The 26867-nt window shown below is 39.2% G+C and overlaps 1 protein-coding gene across 5 annotated transcripts in view; it reads right to left on the bottom strand.

Annotated features, from left to right (window-relative positions):
* The window catches only part of LOC132380406 (diacylglycerol kinase delta-like), a 166743-nt gene that overhangs the window by 91297 nt on the left and 48579 nt on the right, over positions 1-26867 (bottom strand). For 4 of the 5 annotated variants that reach the window (XM_059949167.1, XM_059949190.1, XM_059949175.1 and 1 more), the window contains exon 3: positions 24025-24105. In XM_059949167.1, the coding sequence (XP_059805150.1) occupies positions 24025-24105 (81 nt within the window). Of the gene's footprint in view, positions 1-15665; positions 15752-24024; positions 24106-26867 lie in introns of those variants that run through there. The other variant, XM_059949199.1, reaches the window with a different exon arrangement.

Here is a 26867-nt window from a genome sequence, read left to right as displayed (position 1 = left end):
TCTGCCACCTTCATCAGACATGATGCCTGGACATGTCTAGTCCAGTGGTGTTTATACCCCCGTTGTCCATTCCTCCTGATTGGTTAGTCCTCATCCAGTCAGTTTTCAGTAAATGCAGAGCAGTGTATATCGGCTAGATTGGATGCAAGATGGAAACTCGCAACAAGGAGCATAGGAGGTGTATTTATTTGGGTTACCCAGAGAAATCAGCGGTAGTAGAACATTGCATTTGCAATGGCCATACGATTGACTTCAACAGTATAAAACTACTGTGCCACGCCAAAGGCTTTTGGGACTGCCTGGTGAAAGAAGCCACAGAAATAAAACTAGAGAAAAAGAATTTTAACAAAGGCAAAGGTCTCACTCTAAGTAAGAACTGGAATTCAATTGTAAACAAGGTGGGAGAGTGGAACCCTGACTGGATTAGGCCTAACTAATCAGTAGGGACGGACGATAGGGTTATAAATGCCACCGGAACAGATACCTAGGCATCATTCCTGATGAAGATGGCATGGTCTGTCATTGAAATGTTGGTTAAAATCTATACCTGTGCTTGGCTGGAAGCCCAGGAAGAGCTTATTTGCCAATTATGATGTTACCTAATATCAGACTAGCCAGAAAGACCATATGGGTCCTAAGTACAACATGCTCTAAACTTCCACTCTAATCTTCTATTACTGCCTTCTTCCTACAAAGTGAGATCAGGTAACATAAGTGTCAATGACCAATCACACCCAGTTTTGCTCAATGTATTTTATGTACATTTTGGTAGGGAGAACTATGGTACATTCATGAGCCACCATATCGTCACAGACCTTGTAATTTCAGTCTCTGAAGCCACCTCTGGGCATCCTTCAAGTGGGTGAATTCATGAAAGGTATCTGGTCCAGATGGTGCTTGTGGCTGAAAATGAAAGATCTGTGCAAATCTACTGGCTGGAGTACTTATGCAAACATTCAACCCTTTGCTTCTGCATTCTGAGGTTCTCATCTGTATCTGTTCTACAAGGAGAGTGTGGTGACTTGTCTCAATGACTACCATGCAGTGGCACTTCCATCACCTTAATGCAGGGCTTTGAGAGGTTAATAATGCCATGGATCAAATCCTGCCTCACAGATGATCTAGATCCACCTCAGTTTGCCTACCAACAGGACTTTGTATGTCAGGCTGCTATTTATTGATTACAGCTCAGTGTTCCAACACAATTATCCCATTCAAGCTCATCATAAAGCTTCAAGACCTGAGTGCCTGCACCTCCCTCGGCAACTGAATACTTAACTTCTTCAGCAACCAGTGAGGATTGGTAATAACATCTCCTTCTCGCTGTCTGTCAACACAGGTTCACCTCAAGGCTGTGTGCTTAGGAACCTGCTCTCACTTTCAAATTAACTGGTGACTTCATTGTTGTTAGATAAATCGCAGGGGGTGGTGAGTCAGCTTACTGAAGTGAGAAGCCTGAACATTTCAGGAACAGTTTCTGCCCCTCTGCCATCAGATTTCCGAATGGACAATGAATCTATGAACACTTCCTCAGTATTTTTCGCCCCTCGTTTTGCACTACATAGTTAATTTATTTTTTTATATACACTTCATATTGCAGTTTATAGTTTTTATTGTTATGTGCTGCTAAAAAATACAAATTTCACAACATATCAGTGACATTAAACCTGATTCTGATACTGTAGATCATGTAGTTGATTGGTCCCGCAAAAACCTCTTAATCAAGATCAGCAAAACTAAAGAGCTAATTGACTTCAGGAACAGGAAGGAGGGCAAACAATGTGCCGGTCTACATTGGGAGATCAGTGGTGGAGGCATTCCGCAGCTTTATATTCCCAGCCATTAACATATCGGATGCCTTGTCCTGTGCCTAGCACATAAATGCAATCATAAGGAAAGCATCCCAACGTCTTTACTTTCTTAGGAGGTTAAGAAAGTTCAGCTGATCATCAAACACTCTAACAAGCCTCTACAGATGCATTGCTGAAAGTATTCTGACTGGCTGCATCATGGTCTGGTATGGTCAGGAACGTAAGAAGCTGCACTGAGTCAAGATTCTGGCCAATGCATCGTGGACACATCCTCTCCCCCCCACATAGGCTGCATCAATAGGATGGGCTGCTTCAAGAAAGCAACATCTGTCATCAAATATCCCTGCTATCTTGGCCATGCCATCTTTTCTCAGCAGGAAGTACAGAAGCCTGAAATTCCACACCACCAAGTGCAAGAACAGCTTCTTCCCGACAACCATTTGGTTTTTGAACCACCCAGCAAGAACCTTAATCACCATAATTTAGCAATACCAAGAACACTTTGACCATTTTGCAATAGAAGACATTTCTTTTGTTCTAATTGTTTCATCTTGTAAAAATTGTGTATAATTATATTTTCTTTCTGAATTCTACTTACAGTATATGCGCTGTGTTCCTCTGTTAGAACTAGACTGCACCTATGCAGACACGTACCTGTGCAAAGGACAATACACTTCACTTTCCTTTATTATGCTTCAATAAAGGTCATTAAAACCATGAGAACAATATTATATTTTCCCTTAGCTAATAAACCTTGGAGAACTCAACATTTATTCTTGCTTTGCTTCCATTTTCACCTCCTACTGGCAGCTGTATCTTCAGTTCACTGTCCTGTCCCCCGTTAGGACATTCCTTAAAACAAACATTTGTTCCCATCTTCTGTGCACAGATGTTATTTTAAGGTCAATAATACTTCCATGGGGCTCCTATATAAACCCAAGATTTTTGCTGAAGAAATCAGCAGTCCTTTTTTTCTGAACAATTATTTCAGAAACTGTAACTGAAGTTTCCTTTTAAAACTGCTTTATTTTTAAACCTTCACTTCCTTATCTAAATATCCTTCTATATTTTTATTGTCTTAATGTTTCTCTCCAATTCTTAACTAGTGTTCCCTTGCCCAGCTCTGTTCAGCCATTTATAAAATATTTAGAGATATATTTTCACCTCTTTTTCTTGAATGTATAAAAAATAACCACTATCTTTAGGTTCTGAAGAATGGGCTACACTCAAACTAACAATTAATTTGTCTTTTCTATCACATATAGTGACTGTTGTTTGCCCAGTTATAACACTGTGCATGTTTCAGATTCTGTGCAGGTGCACCTTTCATTATTTTTCCATTAGTTTGCTCCACAGCTTACAAAAGCCCTTCATATTTTTTTAATATGTAAAAACATGGTCAAAGAAGAACTTATGCCTCTTACATCTTAGGTATATGGAGGAATTTAAGGTAGGGGGTTATATGGGAGGCAGGGTTTAAAGATTGGCACAACATCGTGGGCCGAAGGGCCTGTACTGTTCTGTACTATTCTATGTTCTAGATCTTCCATCTTCTTAATCTAAAGCCTCATTTTTATAATGGACCTTTGACGATATATCTGATTGTTTCTACAAAACTGGACATCAAGGATGAAAGTGTAAACAATCCAATTTTCACAGAGTAAAATCAAACCCTTACTGTTGGTCCTTCCCTATTGTACAATATATCAATGCATCATATTTTACATTGAATTTTTACTAGGCATTTAATTTTTTAAAGACTAAATCCTCAGGAACTTATATCACAGAACAGGATTACATTTTAGTATGCTCTTGTAACAAACAAAGATGAATACCTGAAATACTGAAGAGTCAGTAGCTTCCTTGATCAATCTCATCCCAAAAATACCAGCCCACTCTATAAATAACCAAAAGAATGCATTTCTTTTTCTGGGTTACTCCCACATTGCAGGAAGTATATTATGTTTAGGAACATAATAACAAATAGAGGCGAATTGTGAAATAAAATTCATGAATGGTTGAAGAAAGCAATGACAAAAATAAGACTACAAACTGAGATAAAGAAATAAGGATACAAGGAGAATGCATGAAATTTCATTTTTTCTTGATGTGCTAAATTTCAACTAATATCATCCAAATTCACAGCAGAATACTGTGAAATTAGCAAAGGAACACATCAGTAATATCATGATTAACAAACTAAACACACACAGCAAAGAACTCTACATAAGAGCCTGGTTCAAATTCCTGATTAGTGCTTCTTAACCTGGAAAAGCTTGGTAGAATGACCTACAATGGATTTATGGGAATTTACACATTATTCGAGAATGCCACACAATCCAGTGTAGTGCAAGCAAGAGGTTAGCTGAGAACTGCTTTCATAATTTTAACTTCCAGACTAGATGTCTTCCAGTGGAGCTTGTGATCTCTACTAAACTTTTCTGGTTTGTGTTATTGAATTATCTTAAAATAGACTAGTCTGTAATTCAGTGTGGTGTGCACTGCTACATTTTAAAACTCAAATTTGACATTTTGATGATGTATGAAAATATTAGTGCACTGCTACATTTTAAAACTCAAATTTGACATTTTGATGATGTATGAAAATATTACAGCCTCAGCTAGCCAGCTGAACAGTCAAGTTCATAAAAAATTCAAATTGTCTCAATTCTTTAACTTGTTTCTGCCTTCATTTTATTATTTGGTGTGAACATGTTTTGATGAGCCAGGCACATATTGAAAGCCATGATGTGTATGCCAAGTGCACATGTACAATTACATAATCAAATCATTAACAGATTAAATTATCACCTAGCTTGACTTTAAACCAATTCAACTCCAGACAAAGAACAGTAAGATTAACACAGAAACCTAATTTTTAGATAAGAAAGTCAAAATAGTTTGGGAATTTAGTAGGGTTCAATAGAATAGCTCAAAATCAGGGTGGCACAATAACGTAGGGATCAGCACGATCAGGGTTCAATTCATAGTGCTGTTTGTAAGGAAATGGTCATTCTCCCCATTACCACATGGGTTTCTTCCAGGTGCTCTGGTTTTCGCCCACATTCCAAAAATGTTCAAGTTAGGGTTAGTAAGTTGTGTTCATGCTATGTTAGAGCTGGAAGCGTGGGGAGACCTGCAGTTTGCTCTCAGCACATCCTTGGTCTGTGCTGGCCTTTGATACAAATGATATATTTCATTATATGTTTTGCTGTTTGATATTTTATGCGATAAGTAAAGCTAATCTATCTTCTTTAATATCAATGGTGGCACCTTCACATTTGTCCTAAGCAATTAAGTTGTTATATCTCTATCCAGGCAAATAATTTATAAATTAAAGTCAATACAATTTGTATTTCAGATATCAAATATATGTAAATGCTTCCTGTGTAAATCCCAAGTATGTGTCCTATTTCTTCTATTTGCTGTTCATGATTTTATGAAAGCCTGGTCAGTGTTTCTTTTGCTTTCCTTTATATGCATTAAATGATCTTTCAAGAATTACTAGATTCTAGAATGGTTCCAGAGGACTGGAATATTGCAAATACTATTTCAAGAAGGGAGAGAGGCAGAAGAAAGAAAATTGTAGGCCAATTTGCCCGACTTCAATGGTTGGGAAGAAGTTGGAGTCCACTATTAAGGATGAGGTTTCAGGATTCATAGAGGCTCATGATAAAGTAGGCCAATGTCAGCATGGTTCCCTTAAGGATATGTCTTGCCTGACAAATCTGTTGGAATTCTTTGAGGAAATAACAGGCAGGATAGACAAAGGAGAGTCAGTTGTTGTAGGTTACTTGGATTTTCAAAGGCCTTTGACAAGGTGCTGCAAATGAGGCTGCTTAAAAAGAACCCATGGTATTACAGGAAAGATTTCAGCATGGATAGAAGCTTGGCTGACTGGCTGGAGGCAAGGAGTGGGGATAAAGGGAGCCTATTCTGGTTGGCTGCTGGTGACTAGTGGTGTTCCGCAGTGGTCAGTATTTGGACCGCTTCTTCTCACATTATATGTCAATGATTTGGATGACCGATTGATGGCTTTGTGGCCAAGTTTGCAGATGACACAAAGATAGATGGAGGGGCAGGTAGTGTTGAAGCAGGGAATTTGCAGAAGGACTTGGATAGATTAAGAGAATGAACAAAGTGGCAGATGGAATAAAGTGTAGGAAAATGTATGGCCATACACTTTGGTAGAAGGAATAAAGGTGTGGACTATTTTCTAAATGGGGAGAAGATTCAAAAATCAGAGGTGCAAAGGGACTTGGAAGACATTGTGCAGGATTCTCTAAAGTTTAACTTGCAAGTTGAGTCAGTGATAAGGAAGGCAAATGAAATGTTAACATTCATTTCGAGAGAACTAGAATATAAGAGCAAGGATGTAATGGTGAGGCTTTATAAAGCATTGGTCAGACTGCACTTGGCATCTTGTGAGCAGGTTTGGGCCCTTTAGCTAAGAAAAAATGTGCTGGCATTGGAGAGGGTCCAGAGGAAGTCCACGTGAATGATTCCAGGAATCAAAAGGTTACCATATGTGGAGCGTTTGATATTTCTGGGCTTCTACTCACTGGAGTTTAGATGACTGGGGGGCGGGGGAGGATCTAATTGAAACCTATTGAATATTGAAAGGCCTGGATAGAAAGGATATTTCCTTTAGTGGGTGAGTCTCAGATTGGAGGACACAGCATCAGAATAGATACCCATTTAGAACAGAGATAAGAAAAAAATTTCTAAGCTAGGTGGTGGTACATCTGTGGAATTCTTTGCCTCAGACAGCTGTAGAGGACAAGTTATTGTATTTAAAATGGAGATTGATAGGTTCTTGATTAGTCAGGGTGTCAAAAGTTATGGGGAGAAGGCAGGATTACATGGTTGAGAAGGGTAATAAATTAACCTTGATGGAATGGCAGAGCAGACTCAATGGGCCTAATGGCCTAACTCTGCTCCTATGTCTTATGGTCTGCAGGCTATGGTCCTCTTCATTGGACTGCTTCTATCACAGCGGAGACAATCACAAAATGGACCAAGGGCATAGAAGATTTGTGCGTTACTGGACACATACACAATTTGGACTATTTATTAGGTGTGTCCTCTGCCATCTCTAGTTGCTGGTTGCCTAGGTTCACTTGTACAAATGAGCCATTCAGTATCCCACTACTATGGCTACTTGCATTCACCCTACTGCCTTTCTATGCCAAAAAGACCTTTGTAGATGGCTTAGAGTCTCAGAAGTACTTAAACAGAAGACAAGAAGGGTAAAGACAGGGAACAAACCAGCAATGTAAAAGCTAACAACCACTTGTCTGACACATATTGCCCTACTTTGAGCAAAACTGTCTTTAACACTGCTGGAGGAATGTTAATGCAGTAGAGCTCTTGAAGAGAAGCAATTAAAGGTAAACTGCAGTACTTCTGTTTGGATTTGCCTGAATTAGACAGAAGATTTTGACTCCACGCAAATTAGGGTTCAATGGCATTTTAACGGCCAAATGAGCAGGAGGTATATTCAGTGAAAACTTCCTTGCCCTCTAAATAAGTAAACACGAGGAAGTCTTCAGATACTGGAAATCCACAGCAACGCACACAAAACGCTGGAGGCTCAGCAGGTTATGCTGCTTGACCTGTTGAGTTCCTCCAGTAGTTTGAGTGTGTTTCTTTAAATAAGCACTAACCAGCCATTCAGGACAAAGGCAACAGTCAAAAACCCTTGCCAAAACCACACCTGCAACTTATCAGTCAAAGGGCAATCTTTTGTCCTGCTAACAAACAACTTGATAGTTGAATATAATTGAGAATTGGCAATTAAGTTGACTGGAGCTTCTAGCAGTCCTGACTTTTCTTTTGCCACACCCAGTATGTGACATTTTATATTAAAACAAAATGCCATAGTTGAGACTGCTTAGAAAAATACATAAAAATAGACTGCAAATTATTTTATGCTAGCATCTTGACCTGCGGTTACTAATTTTTTTAATAGTCACAACACCAAAAGCAAACTGCAGGAGAAATTCAGAGAATACATACACGACGCTGGAAGAACTCAGCAGGTCAGGCAACATCCGTGAGAAAAGAGTAGCCAACGTTTCAGGCTGAGACCCTTCATCAGGAATTTCAGTGCATACTTGGTGACAAAGAGATAGCCAATGTTTTGTGTTTAAGCCCCAAATAAGGACTTCTGCAGGGTTGCTGCCTGACCCAGTAAGTTGTTCCTGTAGTTTGCATTTTGCTCTAGATTACAACTTCTTGTGTCACCTTCAAAAGCAATACTAGCTTCTAATTAATTAGTGAATTTCCAAAAATTATTCAAAAGGAGAACCTGGATTAATATAACTGAACATTAAAATAATTCTTCGATTCCAGAAATATGCATCAGATGAAAGTAGATCAGGCTCCCTTTGAGCTCCTACTCTTGATTCAGCAGGCAGGTGACTGCTGATCAGCAAAGTAGAATATACGAAATAACAATTGTCAACAATAAATGGCATCTTTGTTTAAAAATGGTAAATATTGAAAGGCAGCTCCTCGGTCAATATTGAAGTAAATGTGTGTGCTACTGGCTTAATGGTACACAACTATTCAAATACTGCAGTCTCCCATGTCATTAATTCACACCTTGCACCTAATGCAACTTAACTATCAACAAGGAACACAGATTCAACATACAGTAATTCCTAGCTCAGAACTATAAACAGCTCACCAGCTTAAGCTCTTTTTTTCCACTTTTCTCTTCAATGCTTCTAATATATTCAAAAAATTAATTTTAATAGCCGATTCTCAAAAAGTGAAATTCTACATCCTGTGCTTCGCCTGACAACTGGTTTCTCACGAGATGTTACTCTATTCAGACACTCAGGCACACATCTCAAAAAGATGTGCAAAATTCAAATTACAATAAATATAAAAATAATTAATTACTGTTTGTTGTAGGTTCCTCTTAGCACTATTAAAGATAATTAAAATCCTACCAATATTTAGTTTATAGAACTGAAGGATCAGATGGATAATCAGGGAATATTTTTGTAAATTATTATATGGGAAGGAACACCTCTGCTAACGATGCATTTATTACATAAGCCTAGCCACTCTTGAGAGGGTCGTGTTGAGTGGTGAGTCCTACAGTAGTAAAATACGGAGCATTCTGGTATTTTAATACCAATATAAACGACAATATACTTTCAAGTCAGGATGGTGTCTGACTTAGTATGTCTCCATATATATTCTGTGTTTTTTGTTGCCATTTTCACGACCTTTTTGCGGGTGGGGAGGGGGGGTTTATGTTTGACATTTTTCATTGAATGGGTAGTTTCATGGTCCTTTGTTTTGTTACTGTTTATGGAGAAGATAAATTTCAGGATTGTATGCTGCATGCATACTGTGATAATAAATGTACTTTGAACTTTTGAACACCATGCCTCTCTCCTGGGCTTGTAGCCATTACAAGTATTTCACTGATTCAATTAAACTTCTCATCTGAAGATGGCACCTCCAGCTGTGAAACATTGGAGTGCTAACCTAAAACCTGAGCTCACATCTCTGCAGTGAGGGACATACAAAATCAGAAACAGGCTCTTTGGCCCAACTGGTCTTGCCAACCAAGATTCCCATCTGAGCTAGTCTTATTTGCCTGCATTCGGTCCATATCCTTCTAAATCTCTCCATCCATGTACATGTCCAAGTATCTTCAAACAGTTGCATTGTACCTGCCTCAACAACTTGCTCGGACAGTTTATTCGATCTACTGACCACTGCTGGGTGAAAAAGCTGCCCATCAGATTCCTATTAAATCTCTCCCTTCTCTCCTTAAATCAATGCCCTCTAGTTCTTAATTCCACCTGTGAAAGACTGGGCACATTCAACAATTCTATGCCAAATTAACCAATTTTATATACCTTGATAAGACCACCTTCGTTTTCTTATGTTCCAATAAATGCTGCCAAACTTCCCTTGGTAACTCAGTCCCTTGAGTCCTGGCAACATGCTTACAAATTTTCTTCAAACTCGTTTCAGTTAATGGAATATTTCTCTGAGAGCAGTGTGACCAAAACTGAACTCAATATTCCAAATGTGGCCTCACCAACAGCTTATACAGCTACAATATAATCTACCAACTTCCATAGTCAGTGCTCTCACTGATGAACACCAGTGTGCCAAAAGCCTTCTTTACATGCAACGTCACTTCCAAGGAACCAAGTACTTGTACTAAGTACTTCTGTTCCACACCACTCTCTGGGACCCTACAGTTCATTCTGAAAGATCTACCTCCATCTGTCTTCCCAAAATACACCTTGCACTTACCCAAATTAAATTCCATTTGCTATTCCTCAGTCCACTTACCCAGCTGATCAAAATCCCACTGTAAATCCTGAAACCACTGTTACAGTCAATGACACCATCTATCTTAGTGTCATCTGCAAACTTACATTCTCAGCCAAGTCATTGGCATAGATGACAAATAGCAATGAACCTAGCACCAAGCTCCAGGAAATACCCAGTGGTCATGGACCTCCATTTTGTAAAACAGCTTTCCACCATTACCTTCTGCTTCCTACCACCAAGTTAATTCTGTCTCCAATTGGCTAGCTCTTCCTGAATTCCATGTAATCTAACTTTCCATAGCAGCCATTTTGCAGAACCTTACCAAAGGCCTTACTGAAGTCCATGTAGACCATGGCTAATGCACGACTCTCACTGTTCTTCAAAATAAAACAATCAGATTTGCAAGGCATAATCCCCCTTGTGCAAACCCATAATAACAGTCTTTCAAAATGCTCCCAACTGTATAGTTCTAGTAGCTTATCTCACCAATCTTCTGTCACTCTTGAAGATACATACATCTCAGCCAGGGCTCCTGCAGTTTCTTTTCTAGCTTCCTATAGTGTTCTTGCAGTGAGCTCACAATGCCCTTAACACAGAGCCAGGGTCCCATACATCGAACAACAACCAAAGCCATTAGCAAACACAGAAGGAAGATGAACGTATGGAATTTGCCCCTCTGGAAAGTTAGTGGGTGTAAGTATCAATGTGATATGTAAAATGTAAAACTGCCAGCGTTCTGCTTGTCAAGATAATCATGACCAATGTGAATAAATGGGTTTAAACACAGATTTGGCATGGAAAAGCTATGAGGGGCTAATTAAAAAATCCTACACTCTCCCAGCTATTTCAGTTTTTGGGCCAGCATGATGCTTCACGACTTGGACTGCGGGTCCCATTGTGTGTATATTTTTTTATATGTATATACACATATACACACACACACACACATTGAGTAAGATAATGCAGTCTACACTTTGCTATTCAAAGAGGAGGGCAGCTAATATAAATCTAGTTTTTAACAAGGTTAATGTTAGGAATAGGTGTAAGTCAGTTAGGCTATCATATTATTTCCCCAAATTAATCCCACTGACCTTGGCCTCTTCTACACGGGTCTGATGGTAGGTTTTTAGCCTGAAATTATCATACTGATTCTCTAATGATGGAAAACTTCTAGAATCTTCCATTTTTATTGCTCAATTATAAAAGTATTAAAATCTTGTTTCCATTGCAATGTGTTTAAATATAATATTATACTGTACTTCACAGGACCATGACAAATCTGTACCATCAGAAATTCATTTTACGTGGTAAACACTGACAGGCCTGCTCTAATAAATTACATTAGCTCGATATGCTATTGTGGCACTTACCCATATGAGTACATTGCATCAGTGTTTTGGCCTGTAATCACTAAGATATTGGTACTAAAATTCCCACATGATACACCTTAAGTCTTGCATATATTCCCTGAGGTTCCTAAGGTTGTTATAGCTGGGGTGATAGTGGGGATAAGCTCCCACTACCCATAAAGTGCTCCAAATGGCATGCGTCTCTAACAGCCTCTGACAACCAAGTCCATCTTTTGGCCTTCACACGTGGCTTAGCTACTAGGCCCGGCGGAACTGTTTCTACTGACAAGGGGCAAAGGAGGACCACTGGCACCTCAAAACCAGTTGCTTCGGGCAGGTGGGGCTCATCAGCCTTGGGTGGCAGCCCGCCTAGGAGAAAGAAAACTCTGATTTTAAACCTCTGCTGCCTTGTGGTTATACCCACCCATGGAAAAGACTTCGGGAGTAAACCCCAAGGAAGAAATCCGAGCTGGGGTCCCTAAGGCAGTTTGATGTTGTTTACAACTCCTCTCTGGCAACCTCTGCAACAACACTGGTGCCAAACTGTATCAGCGCTTGCCCTTCCCTTGGACTACATCAATGACGTGGGGGTGGGGGGAGCCCACTGCATGGGGCAACAGCCGGTTCTTCAAATCCTCCTACCCATGCCTGTGCCCTGGAGAGGACACAGTCCACCAGAGGTGCAAACCCATGATCCCCTGGGATCGACCGCTGCCTACTACTATGTTCCCTGAATTGTGTTTCTCACAATTTCCCCACTTAAGATTCGGTAACGTTTCCTTTCTCTCACTATATGTTTTGTCGAAATCCCTTCTAACATTTATAGTTGAATGTCATTGGGAGTGAGGGAGTGAAAATCAAAAGTTTGTCTAGAACGTGTTACTGACTAATGCAGGATGTTGTCTTAAAATTCACAAAAAATAAAAATTTGAACATTAGTAAAACAAAATATCTGAACTTTAATGGACCCGTCAGCATGGAAAACACAATCGATGCATTTACTCCACACAGTTTTCATTAATTTTAAGCAAGATCTTTTTGAAAATTATACCTGAGGTTTCAGCAGAAAGACAACTTCAAGGAATAGTTTATATATTTCACAACAAAACCTAACACTAATTCCACTTCTAAACATTCACCTTCAGAAAAAAACAGAAAAATCTCTTTAGCACAAGTGACATAAAAGATTGTATTGTGAAAGATGGACTAAGCACTCAACCTCCAAAGGGTTAGCAGATCGCGTGGTAAAAAGTGAAAAGTGTCACTTACTGCTGACGTTTCGCAGGATGTACCATCGTGGACAGGCTTCAAACTCTGAAAAACCTCAGCACTCAGGCCTTCTCTCTCTTATGCTGTCCTCCTTCCACAACTCCTACACTACTATGAAGAAATCCTCTCACAAACATGAAACGTGTACTCTGTAACACCTCTGATTTAGCAGCAAACCTACAACAGCAGTTAAACAAGAACAGCGAGGTGGCAAAAGTTCCTGCATCACTTAAGGAACTCTCATGCCTTCAACACCCTCTGATTGTGTGACTAATACACACATCCTGCTGTGAGAGAGCCAAGCCTCTGGTGAAAGGTTATTGCGCTGGAGCTGCAAGCGGTGGTACCAGGAAGATCTGAGGTACTTCAAATTCCTGACTGTCTTTAAACCACACCCTTCACAGAAATGAGGAAGGTCTGTTACAGACAAACAGACTAAAATAGTACAAAGCCTACAGGGAATGCCCTGCAGCGGAACTGACCCATTCAGAACTCCCAAGGACAAATTGCACTGCTGCTTCAACTTTTTAACACTATCATCGCTGGAAATGGTGGGAAATTTTATCTGTAAATTTTGCGTGAAACTATAAATCCATGTGATTTATTTTAACACTTTACAATTAAAGGTTAAAATAAATGTGATTTATTTTGACCTCCATCATTGAGGATCCATTCAACAAATAGGTCCTGTTATGTAGCCTGCAAGGGAATAGCTATCCTTCATTTGTTAATATCTGAGACCCTCAGAGTTTGATGAATCTCAACATTGAACTAAAGTCTATGCTGGGTTTTAGCTCAATTCTCCCCACTCTGCAGCTAGCAAAGACAACATAAGCTAGCACAGTGAGGTGTCTATAAGGGAACACTGCCGACTGGCACATTTCAGGGTGCAAGAGTACATGCTGACAGATGCAATGAAGCACCAATGCAAAGATTTTGTGGGGAAGGAACATGGTGTTAGCTCCTTCTGCTACCGCACATCGGAGGCTGTTGGGTGGCAGTGCCCCTCAATGAAATGGTCGAACATCCAGGTGTTCACATGACTGCCAATAATACTATAATTTTTAAAAAAGTTTACATTACAGAGTACATTGACTATGAATGTAAAAAGAACTTTGCACTGTGTACACTGGGGGGCAGGGTGGGGAGGGAGTGGAGATGGGGGGGAGAGGGGATAGGGGACGAGTGGGTGTGTGTGGTGAATAGGTAATATGAAATTCAAAAAATGAAACAGGCTGATCTATAGGATTCGCTGGGATGGGCTAATTTAGTTTATACATTTATAGTTCAAACTTAAGAATTGTGCAATCAATTTGCTCCATGTGGGGGGCTTGGATTAAGATCAGCATGAACTGCAAATTTAATAGTTAACCAAGAAATCCTGTCATCACATTACTATATTTGACAATTTGCAGAGTCAGTTAATGAAGATGAACAAAGAGTATACATTACAAACTGAAGGATTTTTTGAACACTAATTGCTTACTTGCAAAAAACAAAGATCTAAATTAAGCTGTCTTATTTCTATATCACACTGGGAAGATATCAAATCTGGTCTAGTTCAAATCAATTCAAAAAGCACTAAGTAAATTTAACATCAAGTTTATAGCAGTTAAATGCAATGTACAGTACTAGCCCTGTACTACAGCAATACAGTATTTAACCCCTTATTCAAATGTTTATCTTGTTTTCTGGTAAAGAATGCATGGGAAGACTTAACTATTGAGGGAGAGAATGAGTTCAGCAGAAAAAGATTGAGAAAGAGGCAGTACAGAGGAAAGCAAAGGTTAAGGAAGAATAAACATATGTGGGGGGATTAAGGGGAGGGAAATCTTGAAGAGGACTAGAGTGTTGAGGTGGTGTACAGAGTTGCACCCACAGGGTGTGTCTATGTGTAGCTGGAATCTTTTAAGTATGGGTGTGTGCGTGTGTGTGTGTAATTAGAATCTACTAAGGGTGTGTGTGATTGTGTATGTCCATATATGTTGACACATGTTCTGTGGGTGTGGTGGAGACAAATGGGCCAATGCCTTACTCACTTTGTCAAGCACATCCACCTCACGTCAAAAGAAACATAAGTCCCACTCCACAAAATGCTGGAAGAGGAACAGTCATCTACAACACCAAGAGGACTATCTGACAGAAAATCACCACTGACCTCATAATAGCACTCACAATTTTCAACTAATGGCTCTTCATCAATGACTTCCCAAAGAAATAATATCTACAGCATATTACTGAAATCCAGCAATAGGAGTTTTACAAGTATAGGAGATTTTTAATGCTGCCTGTTAAAATAAGAATAGCAAGATAAAAAAAAACTCCAAGAGATGCTATGACATTATGGCTAGCTAATCCTAAATTTAAACCCCTACCATCTAATTCCCAAATTTATTAACTTCATAAAGTATTTAAAATGCATTTCTGTTTTTGGCTGTCAAAATGATCAGCTATTTTAAAATCCTGAAACATCAGTACTAACAAGAAAACCAAATGCATGATCCCTTAACTAATCAGAATAGTCCAAATATTCAATAAGTATAAGGTAGAGTTAGTGAATTCGAAGTCCCGTCAGCTACAGGAAGGAAAAGAGGAAAAAACAGCTTGGATTAAGAAAGAATAAAAAAAGAAACACTATGAATTAGTTCTGAAATGTACAAGCACCAACTACTGTGAGTTTTCTTCACATTTACATTAAGCTGCAAGAACTTCATGCCACTCTTTGGATTTGTCAGACTGCAAGCTGATAGTTTATAAAGTTAATAGCAAGCAAAGCAGTGTCAATCTTTGAATTTCTGCTGTTTGGGATTGTGGCATTTGTATATAAATAAAAGGCAAATTTGCCTTGAAGTTATTTTGCCAGTAATTTTTGTGACATTGCTTGTATTAGAAACCATGTTATATCTATACATTGTTTAAATAATACCTCAACCAAAAAGTAATTGCTATCCATTTCTTCCTTCTAAGCCAAGCAGTCTTCATCTGAAGGTTCATGTCCCAATCCACAGTCTGCTCAACACTAACAGGATGAAATGCGGAAATGAGTTCATGTCCAGTAGGTTGGCCACGTAGCAGCAGGAAATCCCAGTCCAGGGACATTGTAAGTTAACCCACAGAGAATGCAGCAGAACTGCAAAAAATACTCTCAAGTGTGACCTAACCAAATCTTCCTAATACTGCTTCTTGACTCTACGCCCCTAGTGACGAAAGTAAGCATGACATACGCTTTCCTTACCACTCTATCTGCACGAGTTGTCGCTTACCTCAAGCTATAGACTTGAACCCTCAGATCCCTTTATATATCAACACTGTTAAAGGTACTGCCACTAACTATATGCTTTCACCTTCCATTTATCCTCCCAAAGTCAGATAGAAGGCATTTTGCATATATCCCATCAAATGCACGTATATGCAGGAGGTCAGTTGTGAAGCTGGTGTGTTCTGTGTGAAGTTTGAACATTGTCCCTGTGATAGCATAAATTTCTTCCCACATCACAAAAATATGCAGGCTTGGTAGATTAATTGGCCATTATAAATAACCCTCAGACTGAGGAGGGAGGAGTTGATGGAAATGAGGTAAGTATAAAATGAGTTGGGGTAGGATTGGTGATGTTTAATGACTGACGCAGGCTGAGTGGGTCTAGGGACCTGCTCCCATGCTGTAACTCCGTTCTATGATTCTAAAATCCTATTGGCCACTGCTGCATGTCTCCCACTAGCGTGGGGATGAGTTGCAATTTTCATACATCTTCTGTTGCCAAATGAAAAACTGAAGAACTCACAGGACAGCATTTGAATGTACAGGTAGTGGCAAGAAAGCTATAAGGATGTGAGGCAAGCGTGCCTATTGCAGTGCCTCCCACTGGCAGAATAGATGAGGGGTGTCTCACTCCTTCAAGACACAGCTTGGACACTGTCTGCTGATAAGGCCATTATATCACAGGAAAGATGAGATGGAATTAGAAAGGTTGCAGAGGAGGCTTTCCCAATGTCAAGCTGAGGGATATCTCAATTTTAGAAAGGAACCTGACTATTAGTGAGTTTTAAATCAGTCAGATTATCAAAAAGCTCCTCCAGGATGAGATCATGGGAAGGAAAAGCCTTTTTTTGATAGAAGACGTTTTGTAAATCTGTGTGAGGAAATGGGTTAAAAAAAGGAATCACTGATCAAGTCTGAGAGGAAATAGGAACTAGGATATCAGAAGGTAAAGGAAAAATTAACTGGAGATATCACTGGGTGTGCAGAAGGTGGATAAGAGAGTAGGAAACAGAGGAATGTAAGAAATGGAATAAGTAATAGGGCAGAGAAATGAAGTTGAGGGAAATGAGCATAGATTGAGACACAATATGTTGTGTGGAAAATGAAGAGAGAATCACAAGATGAGAAGTCTGGAAATGAAGCAAAATGGTACAGTATATATAAAGGAATGCTGGATATGTTAAAATGTGTAAGGTACTGGCTAGAAAGAACAGAAATCAAAGTAAAGCACTTCTGGTCAGTCTAGCAATTTTTGTAGCTTGGCTTTTTTTCCTTAAATCAGCATTGGTCTTGTTTTTTTTCATCCTGGTGACTGGAACATGGCTAAATAAATCCCATCTGTCAAGACAATTCAGCTGCACAGTTACAGAAATGTATATTCTCTGTGGCAGTAGAAGGCATCATCACCATGACAAGAACAGCAGCACAAATAATAGACAAGAATTCAATCACTTACCATTCCCCTAATTAATTCTCCATTTCACAATACCATTTTTTGGCTGTGTTCCCAGATAAAGTAAGAAGGCAAAGCAATTCAAGTGTAAATAGGGAGTGAAATGTTTTATTAAAATGCACAGCACAAAAGCTGAACACCTCTGTTCACATAATACCAAATGAGCTCTTATCATCATCCCATATAATACTCTTTATACCCGATTCCTAGAATGGGCAACAGTAGTAATGTCCAAAACATTGGTTAGAGAGCAAAGGAATACATACATAGATGTAGTCTTTAAGCATCTGAACAAACTATCTAGATTTCACAATTATTACCTTTCTAGATGCCATGAAAAGTGGTACAAGTCACTTTCATGAACTGCACGACATTCATACCTCTATGATGAACAGGAATTAGGGGAGGGTTGTTTTCAAACATGGTGAAAATTTCACTCACAAATGATCTGCCTGTCACTTAAAGAAAAACAGACAAGCCAGGAAACTTCGTTGAGAGAAAAAAATGCATCATATTTCATAAAGCTAGTTGCAAGGACATATAAAGCACAGAAAAGGGGCAAGCTTTAGTCTTGGAAATTAAGTCAAATGCAAAGAAAAATTTCTCTTTAAATGGACTAACATAGTCATTTCAGCATTAATTATTGATATGAAGATTCTACTGTTAATAATATCTTCCTTATTTTTTTCCCAAATGTCATCAACAAAGAATTTTGCAATAAAAGGAATGTATGGATATATTAATACATTACAACAGTGACTATATTTGAAAAGTATTGCAGATGCTCTGAAATGGATATAAAATGCACTGAGTAAGTTCAAATTTCTATGTTTAACTGCAGGACAAAAACATTTCCTTTATTTTGGAACAGAGACGCTAATTCAGAGCATTATTCTCAAAGGCACCTGAAAAGATGCTTTTCAAGTAGCTGTTGTCCAAAGAGGTCAGAAACACCACATCCACAGAAACATCCACAAGATAGCTTTCCTGGCATTAATGAGTGTTTCTTCAAGCCAAAACTTATTCTAATTGGTCATCAGAGAGTTACTTGCGTAGGAGGGTAAGTTGGCAGAACTTGTTCTGAAGTTCAAAGGAAAACCAAAATCAAATTTTTAAGCCAACTGTGCAGTTATCAATTGGGTTACAATCTGGTCCCTGCGTCAAAGCTTGAAAACTTGGACCATGATGCCAGTATTCAGGTCTGCACTGTCACTGATCCAGGCAAAGGCTGGAACATATCTGAGTTATTTGGATTAACGTTTAATCCTAAATGTTTAGTAAAACAAAATTTGTTTTCAGTATTTTGACCGAATACCAAATACCTCAAATGCATTTCTTGTTCAACTTATTTTCCAACACATGGATTGTATGACATAAATTACAGACTATTGTAATCAAGAACTCCTGTTTGTAGATAATCTCTTATACAGATTGTATGCAGCAGTACAAACCCAGATCTTCTAGTATAAATGAGAGTAACAAATAATTCCACTACATTTGTCCTGGAACCCCAAGTAACTTTCCATGAGAACATTAAAATAAAATCTGCAGACGTTGGACATTTAAATTTAAAACACACATCAAGTAAAGCAGCATTAGTGGAGAGAGAAACCAAATTAATTTCATATTAATGACTCTTCATTTAAATCATGCTTACTATGTTTCCATTGTCCATTGAAAATAGAATTGGGGGTAAAATTCACGATGAAATCTAGATCTGGGAAAAAGGAATTTTAAGAAATAACTTGTTCCTTTTGTTGCTATACTGTGAGATTTAAAATCCAGGACACATTTGAACCACAGGGGCAGAGAATAACGACGGGAAGAGGAAATCAGTGTTCATTACATTGTGCCATCAAAGCTCATCAGTTATTTCTTATAAACATGTGGAAGATCTTAATTATTTATCTTCTGCTGAACATTTGTACCTTTGCCTGAAATAGCTTTACAGGCAGTCCCTGGGTTAAGTACAAGTTCCGTTCCTGAGTCCGTCTTTAAGTCGGATTTGTACAGGTCAGAGCAAGTACGTCTGGTATTATTTATCGTCAGTTAGTCAAACATTTGTCTTAGTATATAGTATATATTTTACCTTTCTATGCATATAAAACACTTAAGAAACGTATGTATTTCAATAATTAAACCACTGCGTTGCTTAGTAATAATTGTAGCTTTCATCGGGGCAGGGCCTTTCACATGCTCCATTATTCTCACTTTATCTGTTATCCTTTAAAATTGTTCCGATCGTTGACCGACTGTAACCTAACACTTTTCCAATGACCGATGGCGTTTCATCTTTTCACAAACGCTTTATTATTTCCACTTTATTTTCAATCGCGATCGCTTCCCACCAATGGCACAGAAACACTGTGGGCGGTGGCTCCCGAGGTCCACTGGGTCCTAAGGACTACAGCACTGAATTCCCCGGGTACTAAACTCCACCGTACTGAGACAGGTTAAATAGGACAAGTGGGGGCTGTGCTGGGTTTGGGTATTTGATCATCCACAATAGCCTGCGTGGGAATTTAAACTGGAGGCGGCAGTTTTTTTTTTAACTAGGTCGAGTTGCGAGCTCAACATCAACCCAGCATGGATGTTACGAGAATCACTGGATTGACATCAACACAGCACAGGAATGGTCTATCACTGGTCGAACTCGAGAACCTCCATTCTCCAGCCCAGCACTGATGTCACTGCGCCACCAGCCAACCGGAATGGAGGGGGGGGGGGGGCAGGCGGGGTCAGGATGAATCTTACTAAGAAAAATTTAAGTCAAATACAAAGTTAAACACTCAACACAGGGTCAACGGCAATGACTTAAAATGGCGGACGGCATCACGATCCGACTTAAAATGGTGAATGGCGTTCTCCTTCTTCGGTCCATAAGTACAAGTTGTCCGTAAGTCGAACGTTTGTAATTCGGGGACTACCTGTACTTTCTGTTGCTGTCTAAACAGCTGATGATGTTGAAACCCGCGCTGAGCTGAGTTGTAAGGCAGAACTCTGTTGTAGATGATGATGGAATTTTATATAAAAATTGAAACATGTTATTCAATATGAAAGCAGATTTCAAGGGGATACAGTGCATCAGAGTGAATGGGCAAGGACAGGACGCAAGGAGTATAATGTGGAAAAAATGAAGTCACCTACTTTAGTTAAAAATAGCATTGTGAAGTATTTTTGAAATGGCAAGACACCGAACGTGCACAGAATCTGGGTGTGCACGTAAACAAATCATGGAACATTAATATATGTGCACAGCATTTCATTAGCCAGCCAGTGGTGTAGTGGCATCTGCACCAGACTTCGAGGCAAATTGTCCTGAGTTCGAATCTGGCTGGCTTTAACCACATCTCACAAGCAGATACAGGCAGAATGATGCACAGCTCTCTGTCAGAAAAACCACAATAAATTGGCGCAAACAGAATGTCAGTCACCAAATGCCTCGGTGGTTTCAGCAGGTTTTACAAACATAGAAAAACCTACAGCACAATACAGGCCCTTCGGCCCACAAAACTATGCTGAACATCTCCTTACCTGAGAAATTACCTAGGGTTACCCATAGCCCTCTATTTTTCTGAGCTCCATATACCTGTCCAGCAGTTTCTTAAAAGAAACTATATCGTATACGCCTCCACCACCACTGTCGTCAGCCCATTCCACGCACACACCACTCTCTGAGTAAAAAACTTACCCCTGATATCTCCTCTGTAGCTACTTCCAAGCACCTTAAAACTAACTGTGCCCTTTTGTGCTAGCCATTTGAACCCTGGGAAAAAACCTCTGTCTATCCACACAATCAATGCCTCTCATCATCTTATACACCTATATTAGGTCAACTCTCATCCTCCATTGCTCCAAGACAAAAAGGCCAAGTTCACTTAACTTATTCTCATAAAGCATGCTCCCCAATCCAGGCAACATCCTTGTAAATCTCCTCTGCACCCTTTCTATGGCTTCCACATCCTTCCTGTAGTGAGGCAAACAGAACTGAGCACAGTACTCCAAGTGGGGTCTGACCAGGGTCCTATACAGCTGCAACATTACCTCTTGGCTCTTAAACTCAATCCCACAATTGATGAAGGCCAATGCACTGTATGCTTTCTTAACCACAGCGTCAACCTGCACAGCAGCTTTGAGTGTCCTATGGACTCAGATCCCAAGATCCCTCTGATTCTCCACACTGCCAGGAGTGTCAACATTAATACTATATTCTGCCATCATATTTGACCTATCAAAATGAACCACCTCAAACTTACCTGGATTGAACTCAATCTGCCACTTCTCAGTCCAGTTTTGCATCCCATCAATGTCCCACTGTAACCTCGGACAGCCCTCCATACTATCCAGAACACCTCCAACCTTTGCGTCAGCAGCAAATTTACTAACCCATCCCTTCACTTCTTCATCCAGGTCATTTATAAAAATCACAAAAGGTTGGGAGCCCAAAACAGATCCCTGAGGCACACCACTGGTCACCAGCCTCCATGCAGAATATAACCATCTACAACCATCATTTGCCTTCTGTGGGCAAGCCAGTTCTGAATCCACAAAGCAATTACCCCTAGGATCCCATGCCTCCTTACTTTCTCAATAAGCCTTGTATGAGGTACCTTGTTAAATGCCTTGCTGGAATCCATATACACTACCTTGAAAATAAAATGGTCACAAACTTGTAAAGAAATTGTTCAAAAAATGAAATGACACCATGTTCATCAGTAAAGAGATGAGTGAAAAGAAACGACATTTGACAGAAATGATGACATGCAGAGATGATTATCTTGGAGGTGTCTGTAAGGCATTTATGTCCTCTATGAATGACATGCCTCTTCTTGAGTGAATGTAATAGTTGGACTTGTCAAAAATTGTAGGTATCCCATTTTGCTTACCAAACTATTCTCAATTCCTGCAACAGTGTGAATGACTAAACCTTATATGCTTCATATATCATCACAAAAAATCTGCAAGGTCAGGTCCTCAGGAAATGTTTCTGAATGAGACTAACCTTGAATTGGATTTTGAGAGAAGTACCGACCTTGATTTTAGTTTGCTTGATAAAACTCAATCAACAAACAGTGCTTGCAATTCTCTTAAAGTCAAAGTTGCCATTCTCTTTGCTCTTGGAAAATTTGCATCAGAATCTTGGCAGGCAGTCTCTCCTGAACAAATTACTAACTGCTGAAAAGTGAGGAACCTTCCATTTTTGGTAAGTGCCAATTGTGCATTTGTCTATAGAGGCAGAACCACCCCCCTCAATGCTGGCACTCACAGAGGGCCCTCACTCCCTTATAGACATTTTGTTGACAAACTTCTACCATGAAGACTTTGAACAAGGACACCGAGCCCTAGCTCCACTGATCTCAGGTCCCTGTGATGGATCTCCTGCTCCCTTGGGAGAACGCAGCCATGTATCCTTCCATCACTGCATAACATGTACTCATCCTTTGCTACCACTCACTGGTTGCATTGTATGATCACTCCGTAAAGATTACTTCCGAAGTTTAGACTTGTGAGAAAGGCTGTTACAAACTCAGGAATTTCTACCACTATTGTTCAACGTTCCTTAAAGAGGGTTATCTTTAAGGGAGCCTGCAAGCATGGTTCTGGGATTTGGAAATTTTGTTTTTTTTTAAAATACTATTAAGAAGATTGCTCTTACTGTTTTAATGCCAAAAAGCACTAACTTCTCAGTTTTAGTATCCCTATATATCAAATTAAAAGCCCAAATTCTTCTGAGACCTTTCTCTATAATCATTCCACTTATACAGTTTAGCCCAGTAAATGCAATTCCTGTCACCCCCTCTTGCCTATTAATCAATATCCAACAATCACCTCTTTACTGTTGCAGATAGTCTCTATAAACCTTTTGCCCAACATTCTAGCTCATTTCATGTAACATCAGTAAACTTTTAACCTTGCAATTTTTTCATATCGTAATTCATAACACCTGATCTCCCCAAACCCTCAGAGTCTTAAGATGAAACAATATGCAACAGATTGTCATAATTATGAACTTGTGCTCAATTCTCCCTTGTACAATAGAATTTATAGACTAGGACAATTAAATAAAAGCAAGAAATAGAGTTAGTATCACAGTAAAAATAATTCTTTAAGATAGTTCAGGGCTAATTAAGAGCAGTTCTTGCCAATATTTATGCCTTAACTAACTTTGGTTAAACAGATTATCAGCTTCTTCATATTTTCACTATTTGTAGGATCTTTCCTGCACAAATTATATCTACAGCACTTCTCCTGAAATTATGACAATGGATGCACTTTAGAAATTCTTATTTAGCTCTGAGACATCAGAGGATTATGGGATGTAGCATGGAAGATCACTAATTAGTGTAAAATCAAGCAGAATCATTATAGTTATAACAAATTAAAACTATCAAAATTATCCAGTGTTCCATTTTTGTTAATTAAAAATACAAAATAAATGTAAATTATTGTAACAACTGGTTTAATAAGTAATTGCCCTATATGCGTGTATAATTAACAAAATCTACTCAGTTACAACAATACATGGAGCCCAATTCTTGATTTCATTTCTTCATTCATTTCTGAGCTACTCACTGTAAAACTGTTGTTAACATTTTTCGTGCTGGATTCTGCAACACTGGCATCCGTTAAATCGACCTCATCAAATATGATGGACTAGAAGAAGAAAAAAAATACAAGAAGATTATTGGAAGCAGTGTGCCCTATGTTACATCAAAGCTTGCTGAGTTGTAAAACTGGACCAATACCACACAGCAATGTGATTAATGGGGTCGCTTGACCCCACAGTCCCCTTAGAGCAGTGGGAGGATCCAATCTAAAAGATACTTTGCAGAAATCAATCATGGAATCATGGAAATGTTATGATACAGGAGATCTGTTGTGCCCACATCTGTTGTCAAAGAACAACCTGGCCAGATTCCACCTCCCAGCATTAATCCTTGGTCAAAGCTCTTCACATCCAAGCACTGTTTAAAGGTATCGAGGGCTTCTGCCTCCCACCGACTTTTCAGGCGGTGAATTTCAGAACCATGCCAGGTGTAAAAACTCATTCATCAGTTTCCCTCTAATCTCTTATCTAGTACTTCAAACCTGTGCCACCTGTTTTTTTTAATTTAGAGATACAGCACAGCAATAGGCCCCTCCTGCCCAATAACATTCATGTGACTGATTATCCTACTGTATAAGCCCGCACATCTTTGGAATGTGTGAGGAAACTGGTGCACCATGAGGAAACTCACGCACTCATGGGGAGAACGTACAAATTCCTTAGAGACAGCAGTGAAAATGAAGGCACTATGATAATATTATGGCTTGTTTTTGGCTCTTCAGTTAAAGAAACTGGATCTTCTTAATTATGCTGTGTAGCATAATCCTCAATTAAGCATTCCCTTGGCTAAAGAATATTTCCTCGTTGATATCTAATATTTCCACATAGCTACAATTTTCCAGTCTTGGTGCATTGCCATTGATCTCCTCTGCACCCTCTCCTGTGCAATTACAGCTTTCCTGTAATGTGGTGACAAGAATTGCTTGCAGATCTCCAGCCTTTACCTAATATCTCTAAAAAAAAGCATATAGTTGAACCACTCCCCAGCCCAGTTGTAGAAGAATAATAATTAAGGGTATTATCAGCTTTAAAAATAAGTTAATCACCAGGTCCAGATAAAAAATATCTTTAAAAAAGAAAGAAATCTGCAGGGGCGCAAGATTGAGGATGACTTTCTTCCATTCTAATTCTGTGTGCACTTAAGTAACTGGTGAGGCCAACACAGAGACCACCGGCTCATCATTAGATGGAGCACAAGGTGCAGGACAGGGCATCTGAAGCAGAACTGTATACGATTCTCTGATATTATCCCTGCTCTTATATTTTATGCTTTGGCTAATAATAGAAATAATCCCGTATCCTTTTTAGCCACTTTTGACCTGTCCAGCAGTCTGCAATACTCTGTGGACATACTGTATACTGCAAGACTCTCTATTTCTCTAAACCATTATCTATCCGATTTACTGATTTCCTTTGCTTTGCTGCACCTTCCCAAATGCAGTGCCTCCTATGAAATTTCATCTGCCCAAATCCCAAATCTGCCTCCTACCAGCAATCTAAAGCTTTCTGCTCACTATCAACCACTTGGCCTTTTTTTCATGTATCTCCAGCTGGCTTCGTTAACATGCTTCCTACATTTAGGTCTAAATCATTATTACACATTACAAAAAGCAAACAGCTGATATAGAGGCATTCAGTCAAAAAAAAAATCCACTGACCATTATCCTCCTCTTTGTGCCACTGAGCTAATTTGGAACAGCGGAGTTTATTTGGATGAGACTTTGTCAAGCAGACTTGCAAAAATCAATGCAGACCACATCAAATGCACTGATAGCATCAACCTATGTGTTGATTCAAAAATTTCATTTCTTTAACAAATCTTCTCAGTTCTTTCCAAATGAAGTTTTATAATATCTCTTCAAATGGATTCCAATATTTGTCTACTGATCATGTTCACCTTCCCCTTTAAACGGTTTGTCTCTTCCTCCCTTTAAAAAAAATACCAGCAGTATTACTGGCATTTCCAATCATTAGCACTACTCCTGAAGCTAGGGTGGAGTGAAAATTTCTATTCAAAGCCTCTGTACTTTTCTCACAGCCTGGGATATATTTAATCTGCCCCAAATTACATACCTACCTTCAAACAGATAAACACCTTAATACTTCCTCTTTTACAACAGGGCCTGGGGGGGGGGGGGGGGGCAGAAACAGATTACCTGATACTTAGTTAGCTTTAGAGGGATGAGAGGGAAAACTGATTCATCGTCACATTACTGAGAGATCAGTGAGGTACTCTAATCCATAAATATTTTACAGCGAGATTACTGAAGGAATAGAAGCCCATTCTGTTCTATGTTATAAAGATCAGTGAGTGATATGGGAAGGGACTGTGCCTCCAATGAGTACTTTAATTTGGGGGAAGGAGGAGGGAAGAGCTAATATGTTAGCTACATCACCTTGTTGATGGACTTCCTGGGAGAAAGGAGAATCTTGTTCCAATGGATATAACGATAAATAATAAAACATATAATAAACAGAGGAAGACCCTAGCATCAAATATTACCCTGAAAACTGTTAGATTGGGAATGAGAACAGTAGAATCTGAGTTAAAGTACTCTCCGTCCCAACCACTTCCTGCTTGAGTAAACTACATTTTTTGTTTGTCTTTAGATAGCTGCCAAATGATTGAGGCCTTTGGCCCTGCGAGCTGGAAAGCTAAATTTATACCGTGTGAATTTGTAGATGGCACTAAACACACAGAAAAGAATTTTCCAGTATATGTCATTCTTAAACATTTCTCATGACTGCAGAGTATAACAGTAACGTAGACAACTGTTCCAGTCCAAGAATGACCAATTCAGAATCAGTG

Source organism: Hypanus sabinus, chromosome 2, assembly GCF_030144855.1.
Source record: "Hypanus sabinus isolate sHypSab1 chromosome 2, sHypSab1.hap1, whole genome shotgun sequence".
Lineage (NCBI taxonomy): Eukaryota > Metazoa > Chordata > Chondrichthyes > Myliobatiformes > Dasyatidae > Hypanus > Hypanus sabinus.
The sequence above is the reverse complement of the archived record's forward strand: the minus strand, read 5'-3'. Positions and strand labels throughout refer to the sequence as shown.